The 8,586-nt window shown below is 32.9% G+C and overlaps 1 protein-coding gene across 1 annotated transcript; it reads right to left on the reverse strand.

Annotated features, from left to right (window-relative positions):
• Positions 1 to 1,384: 1,384 nt before the first annotated feature.
• LOC101222470 (subtilisin-like protease SBT4.14) lies at positions 1,385 to 8,384 on the reverse strand. The gene is made up of 9 exons (XM_031885454.1): positions 8,305 to 8,384; positions 7,841 to 7,938; positions 7,535 to 7,678; positions 5,851 to 5,956; positions 5,240 to 5,756; positions 4,030 to 4,398; positions 3,014 to 3,124; positions 2,658 to 2,871; positions 1,385 to 1,970 (listed from the first exon to the last, which is right to left on the reverse strand). The coding sequence occupies exons 1-9, from the start codon at positions 8,382 to 8,384 to the stop codon at positions 1,429 to 1,431; spliced, it is 2,181 nt and encodes a 726-aa protein (XP_031741314.1). The 3' UTR covers positions 1,385 to 1,428.
• Positions 8,385 to 8,586: the final 202 nt, after the last annotated feature.

Raw genomic sequence — 8,586 nt, forward strand, 5'->3', positions numbered from 1 at the left:
CTTGGACGAAAACTCCCTAGTGGGATAAAACAACATTGAATTAAACTATGAGAGAATAAAACATATGAATATATGATTACAATAAACTAGGGCATACACCCAAACATTTTGCCACTTGTGCTAGTTCACAAACTTCGTAGACTTAGTAATCTTATCTAATTTTAGACATGAAGAACTTTGTAAACCAAATAGCCATAGTTTACCCAACAAGTATCAAGGTTACTACAACGTCACCATGATGCACAATTACTAGCATCTTTAGAGATAAGAGTTAATGTGTCAGTAAGGATTACATCCTTACCACTATACACGAGTACATAGTCTTTTGATTTTTCTAAACTATTTTAGGATATTCTTAATGGCAACCAAAATCTCTTCTAAGTAGCTAATGTCAGGTCTACAACATAACATTGCATACATCAAACTTCCAGCAATGGAAGTAAAGGGAGTATGTCATCTCATATCCTTCACCCATTGAGGTGTCTTGAGACAACACGATCGTTTAGCATTGTTAACACGATTGTTTAGGTTTGAAGTCTTTTTCGCATCGTTTAAGAAGAACTACATGTTCATATGGATATGATTTAAAGAATATATCGCTTACCATAGTTAACACAATAATTTAGATTTGAAGTCATTTTCCCATTATTTAAAAAGAACTATACGAACGTGTGGATATGATCTAAACGATTGCTTATCATAGTCAACACGATCGTTTAGCATGGTCAACACGATCATTTAGATTTGAAGCCATTTTTTCATCATTTAAAAAAGAACTACACGATCGTGTGGATATATGATCTAAATGAATGTTTACCAAAGTCATCACGATTGTTTAGCATGGTCAGCATGATTGTTTAGATTTAAAACATTTTTCCATAGTTAAAAAAAAAAAAAACAACACGATCGTGTATTATTTCCTAGACAATCATGTATCATGATCATTTAGAAGAAGAATTACATGCACACGTGACCGTTGTTGATACTACTTACACGATTGTGTATCATTTTCTACACGATCACGTATCATGATTATTTAGAGAAAGAATTACAAGCGAACTTGTGATCAATTAATCGTGTGTTGACGGTAACATTTTTGGTATTTTTCATTGTGGACATGTGAGTTTTTTCCGTTTTCAAAATTGTTCTATAAAGTATAAATATTATGACAGTTTATTATATTTTTTAAAAACCCCTTAAATTCTACTAAAGAGTTTTGTATCAAATAATAATTTATTCCACGTTGTTAGAGAAATATTAAAGATGATTTGCTCAAATATGATAACAGAATTCAAGTGATTAATTACTTACTAACATTATCCAATTATCGTGAATGTAATGCAAATATTTAATCAACATATAAAATTGTCTCCAAGTCATAGAATATTAATACATTGAACACATTAATAATCAATCCCTCATCAATGTTCATCCCGACGGACTATAAACAACAACCGGACTCCTCACAACATATCGAGGATCAAACCAAGTGATCGAACCCGATACCATTTTGTTCGCCGGTAAAGGATTGGCCTTCACAACAACCTTAAACCTCTCCTTTTGATGTAGGTAGGAGAACGACAAAGTCGCAGGCTCTACCGTGATCTCTACCCCAGGGGGAGCCCTGACCGTGGCATTGTAAACTGAAACAGGCTTGCCGACATTGGTCACTTCCCGCCAGAACACGGCGGTCGTCGGTTCTCGGGAGCTTTGGAGGCTGAGTTGAAAGGTTGGGTAATTGAGAGAGTCATAGCCTTCGCCAGGGATTATTGTGGCGCAATTGATGGATTTGGTTCCAGTGAGGATGATAATTGAAGATCCACTGTAACCTTCCCTACAAAGGAATTGAATGTATGACATCTCATTGAGGTCGTAGATTAGGCCAGGGTTTTTGGCTTTACGTGGATTAAGGTTGCCGGCACCATATCCGAATTCTCCGTCAGGGTTCCCACGTCGACTAATTGGTTTCGCTTCATAATAAAGATATAAAAACATTAGTATTTAGTATTTTTTTCGAATACCTTGAGTTTATGTTATGATGCTCCGGTCGAACAAGCAATTTAGGTTCGTATTTATATTTATGTTATTTCCCTTATTTACAATTTTTGTTCTAGGATTTCAAAGGAGTACAATTTAGAAACTCTTGAATTGTACTAGTGCCACCTGATGTGTATTCTGATACTTTTTTTTCTCCAATAATAAATTCTTCTCTCACTCTTACACATAACTAAACACATCATTGACGAATCATGTAAATTTTAGTGTAGATTTTAGTCTACTGTTTAAGCTTTTTTTTTTTTTTCTTTTGTATATCAATTTTGTAAAAAGTATGGTTATTGCATTTGCATATATGTTCCGAAGCCGTAAACTAATTAAGACGTTAATTATAACTTGACATAAAAACGATAAAAACTCAAATCTTCATAAATATGTTATGATTTGTTATTACTTACGTGCTTTGCATTATAGTTCAGTTTGTGCGGTTTGGTTTAGTTATCTATTCTGATTTGTAGGATATATAGTCTACTGGTTACCAAACAGTCTTAATTACCATATGAGTTTAAAGCAAAAATCAAGTGTTCTTTAATGCATGGCATAAATGTTTATAATGTTTGAAAGATGTTAAAATTAAAGATGTTGAAGGGAGAGGGAGGTACCGGTAGTAAGCAAGGCGGATCTAATGGCAGCCGGAGACCAAAGAGGGTGGAAAGATTTGACATAGGCGGCGGCAGCGGCAACGTGGGGACAAGCCATGGAAGTGCCAGACATGAGTGTGAATTTAGAGAATTGAGTGTCACCTTTCAGCCCCGTCAATGACTTCAATGGCGTGTAACCCGCCAATATGTTGACTCCTGGTGCTGCTATGTCCGGCTACAACACATTCACAACCTCGACTATCTCATATTCCTAAACCCTAAACCTTAATGCATGCATATGTATGACGTATGTATGCATGACATAGAAATTTCAATTTGACATCTGAAAAACAGTTTTTAAATGTATTTATATATACCTTTAGAATGTGGGTGGAGCCTGGATTTGGGCCTCTGGATGAGAAGGGAGCGATAATTGGAGCTGCTGCTCTGTGTTGTCTTGTTTTGTATATTACTGCTGTTGGTGTTCTGTTATCAAATCAAACAGCCCATTCCCCATAATCAAACTTTTTTTATCAATACTTTTCCAAAGGTTAATATTTACTACCTATGAACGTACATATTCTACTCTAGAACTACGTGAAAGCTCATCATAAAACTAATTGGCTATGTAATGAAAAGAGTAATCCATCCATTTCAATGAAAGATTACAAGGTCTCTCCATGTTTTCAATTTGGAAAATCCTCAATAACCTTTTAAGATGATGTATCTTTGGATTACAATTTCATCATTTGTGAGTTTCATCCCAATTTTCACTTTTCTAGATTAAAATACCCCTATGAAATTGGGAGCCATAAAGTAAATTGCACTACTTTCATAATTCTTTGAGTTTTTTAAGGACTCTAATGCTATATTAAAATAAGTGAGATGGATTAAATGACATAAACATTTTAAAAAAAACAGTTCATGACACCCATTTTTCGCAAATTGCGAATATGACAAAATTAGTAATATCACGCGGTAATCATAGGACCATCAGGGAGTCATTATTTTTAAATTTGCTATTTTTGACAATTTAGAAAATGTTGTGACATAGGTTCTATTATCATAATAATTTTGCTATTTTTGCAAAAAACTCCTAGAATTATGGGTGATCAAATGAGAATTGATAAACCTGATCAACTGTTCAAAACCGATTGAACTAACATATGAAAACCTTTGTGTATGTGGTCGGCTGCACCACACGATTGCTTGATTGTTGTTCTCATACATTCCAAGCTTGGATGTTGAAAACTATTGTGTCAATGGCTAGCTTTTGTTTTCAGCCAAAACCGACATTGACCGATTGATATACACACCCTAATTTAGATTAATAATGAAATCTTATCTCAAAAACTATTTGGATAATGAGAAGGGTATAACTAAGATATTTAATGAAGAACAAAATTGAGTAGAAACATAATGTAACTAAGAGATTTGACCTTGTGGAGTGGATGTAGGCGTCAATAGTAGCTCCAACAAAGCTACTAACCAAAGCGGAAGGGGCCATGAAGATATCAGTATTGTCAAGAAACTGATCACTTTGAAGGATAGCACCAGCAGCACCAATTGATTTGACAGTAGAATCAGCTCCCCATGTCATCAATTTGCAAAACACAAGACTGTCTTTCACCTTGCTTGGATCAAGTGACTTGTCTTCACAATACATTGCATTATCTTTGCCCTCTATGTTCTTTGCCACATCTTCTCCACTCACTAATTTGTACATTTTTTTCTCTGGATTGAATAAGTTTATTCCTACCCCCTGTCCATATACAATTCAATACAACAACCATCATCAATACATGCAATTCCTCTTTTACTAAACAATATAATAAATTTTAAATATTAACCCTAATTATTATTGAAAAATTGATTCTACATTAGCGAGAGAAAGTGAGAAGATTACGAGTTCATCAGTTAGGGACAGTTGTCTCTAGCTATTAGTATTATACATTCTAAGTGAATTCATAACTAAAACTATAGGAAAGCTTATGTTAAAAAAGTATACAAATACGAGACTAAATTCAATTAGTGGAAAGTAAAAAATGAAATATTTCGAGGTAAAATATGCTCAATTTGCCTTTTCTTAGTTCTTTGTAAATAAGTTAAGTAGCCATTATTTGATAGAAAAATTAGTGTCTAGGCTATTGTCAACATTTAAGTGTAATAACTAAAAACATTTTTTCATTTAAGTCTAATTTAATTAATTTATATTCATATTTGTTTTCTTGTTACTTAGTAATTTATTTTCAACTTATTATCTTTAGAGAAAAGTTCGGAAATTATTAATTAACGCTCATTTGGTGATCCTTTTTAAATATTTCCAAACATAGAACTACGAAATAAAGAATTATCACATAATATTTTATATATTTTAAGAGTACTTTAGATTAAATCATATTTTGATCCTCTTTCTTAAAAAATATCAGCTTAACTTTATGCTGTCTTGATGCTGTCAAAATTTGCATAAGAACGTATGTTAAGTTTTGAATTTATTCCAATAAGTTTAACAAATGAAAGTAGCTAAATATAGATAAATATAAGTTTTTTTTTTTTAAAAAGTATAATAAGTATTTATCCAAAAATATATGCAAGAAACTTACAGAGATGTTCTTCCCGTTGCCCAACTCGACTGGGCTGATAAATCTCCGATCAATTGAACTGGCAGCAACCGTCAAGATCCACGGCGCGTGGTTCACAACAGTGCCGGCACTCGGGCCATTGTTCCCGGCGGCCGTCACAGTGATGATGCCCTTCTTCATGGCATGAAATGCACCGATAGAGATCGGGTCGTCAGTGTAATTGCCATATCCAATGCCAGCAATCGATATTGAAATGACATCGACACCATCCTGTATGGCGGCGTCGAAGGCAGCCAGAAGATCCATATCGGAGCATCCGTTGCTCATCCAGCAAACCTTGTACATGGCTAGTCTGGCCGATGGCACACCGCCAGGGGCAGTTCCTTGAGCCAGGCCAGAGAGGTTGGCTCCAGTGATTACATTGCCGGTCGCTGTTGACGATGTGTGTGTGCCATGACCGTTAACGTCTACGGGCGACAAAATGTCGAAGGGCTCGGTGATGCCATCAAGTTTGAAATATCTTGCTCCGATGAGTTTACTTCACCCATATAAAAAAGATTTACTAAAGGAGAAAGACATAATTCATATTGTGTATATATGTGATGTTAGTCAAAAACGAAAACGAAAATTACTTGTTGCAGCCACTGAAATTGGCAAAATGGTCACATGTGCCTTTCCATTTTTTGGGTGGAGGACCATACCCATCATCTTTAAAGCTATCAGCCGTTGGAGTAATTCCTATCATTAGTTCAATTAAATAACATGAATATAGCAATATTTTCCCACTATAATTAGGAAAATATTTTAAATAACAAGCTTTAAATAATATTGAATAGTTTAAATAAATGTAACAAAACCCTCAAATATTCTTTTTTTCTTCGTATTATTAATTTCGTCACATTCCGGACTTCTTTTTGTTAGTCATTCCTTCACTTCCCTTCCAAAATTTCATCCTTCTTCTTTATCACTCATCTTCTTTTTTTTGTTCTTCTTAGTGCAAGATTTAAACAATATTGATACGTAATCGTAATATCTAAACAATCAATTGTCTATCCCTGATAAACAGAGATCGACCACTATCACTAACAGATCATTTAAGGTACAAGATCATTTAGATTGGATAGAATGGTACAAGATCATTTAGATTGGATAGAAGGGTACGAGATCATTTAGAGTTGCAAGGGTACAAAATCATTTAGATTGGATAGAAGGGTACAAGATCATTTAGAGTTGCAAGAGTACAATATCATGTAGCAAAATCATTTAGATTTGATACGAGAATATCGCTTTGACTAGGTACAAGATCATTTGTGTTGGGTGCAAGGGTAGTAATTGCTTAGATTTGGATATAAGATCGTAAGATAGTTTAGACTAGGTACAAGGATACAAGATCATTTAGACTAAGTGCAAAATTGGTTTTTAGCATGTCTCGGTTTTTTCGCACTTTGTTCTAAAAAAACCCAATAATACATATAAATATAATAAAGTATCACACTCTATTTATGATAGACCTAGATAGACCAAAATAGATTACTATATTTGTCTATCTTGATATATATCGGTTGATCATAAATAAAATGTGATATTTTTCTTTATTTTATAAATATTTTGGTTTATTTTCCTATGTTTGGAAATAACCTTTTCCTTAAAAAATTAGTTATGATATAGATTTTTTAAATGACAAAACTACTCAAAATATTTGCAAATATATCAAAATTTCTATGAATCATAGTTGTTGACTTACACTAATAGACTTGTATGAATCTTTATCAATATTAATTATATATATATCTATAAAAGTCTATCAACATTTATTAACGTCTATCATCGATAAATTTTAAAATTTTATTATATTTATAAATAATTTAACCATTTTGCTATATTTCAAACTGACCCTATACTATATAAGAATTAGTTGTCTGTTTTCGATCAAAGTTATAGCAAACCGTAAAACTTACCTATTGATCTTTTAATACACTCGTAAAGATTTAAAATACAAATCAATTAATTACCAAAATATATTAAAGGTTAATTAAACCAGTTTGTTTTAACATAATTTTGTCCCCATTTGCATGCAGTGAATCCATTAATTTTCTTTTATCTAAATCTAACTAATTAAACGTTTCTATTTCAGAGTGACATAATTAACTCTAAGCTTCAAATAAACTGTAAATTGATATGTAGTCCACAGATAACGGTGAATATAAATAACTAGCCTGAAATATTTAAAACTAAAAGCATTAAGATGGATACAAAATTAAACATTTTTCTTGAGAACAAAAAAATAAAAAAATAAAAAAAAATGAAAAGAATTACCAGTATCAAATAGGCCAACAATAATGTCACTCTCCTGTCTTGTCTTCCTCTTTGCATTGATAGGAAATCCAAGGAAGTCCCAAGATCGTGTTGTTTGTAGCTTTCTGTATCTATTTGGAATCACATGCTGCACATCCCCCCTCTCTACATCAAACCCATATATCAGAAACTAACTTTAAATTAGGGTGTACGTTCAAAAGCAAATGATAATAAGCAACACCCAAACACTACCAAGTGATTTTTTTTGTTTTTTTGTTTCTTAAATAATAAGGTCTAAAAAGAAAATCAAGCAAATAGCATGCTTACCTGACAATGTTTTGGCCTCCGCCTCAGTAAGCTTCGCAGCGAAGGCATTGAAGTTATTTGTGTAACTATGCACCATACAGTCTTTTGCATCCACATGGCTACAAATAATATAGATCACTACAGCTATAATTTTAAAAAAGAAATTATTCTAAGTAATATGAATTATGATGCATTGTAATTAATTTAATCATGTCAAAATGAGATTAGGTCATAAAGTATGAATTGTTGACTAGAGATAAATGGATTCAAATCTCTCCTTTCATATTATTTCGGATCAATTATGTTAGGGTCAAAGTAGATATGTACCAATGAGATTATTTACAGGCTATAGGCTGATTTTTTTTTTTTAATTGTAGTTGTTTTCTCATGTTTTCTTACAAATTCTTTTTATACTTCTAACGAGAACTATTAAAATCAAATTGTTACAAAACTGGTAGTTCCAAAATATAAATAATATAACCCACCTTTCCTTCACTGACATGAGAACATTGAGATTTGTATCTAAGCCATCGACTTCATTTAAAATAGTTGGTCTATTCTCCATAAAGACGATAAAATGTTTCTGCATGAAAACACCTCCATTTATAAACCTTAGAAGGAAATCAATAAAATAGCACATGAATTTATTAATTAACAACAACCTTGTCCTCGACGATTTCTACCGCAGCAACGCATCCGGCGATATAGAAAAGAACGATGATGAAAACAGAAGAAAATTTTGATATTGACATGATGAACGCGCGTTG

Source organism: Cucumis sativus, chromosome 5 (assembly GCF_000004075.3).
Source record: "Cucumis sativus cultivar 9930 chromosome 5, Cucumber_9930_V3, whole genome shotgun sequence".
In the NCBI taxonomy this organism is placed as follows: domain Eukaryota; kingdom Viridiplantae; phylum Streptophyta; class Magnoliopsida; order Cucurbitales; family Cucurbitaceae; genus Cucumis; species Cucumis sativus.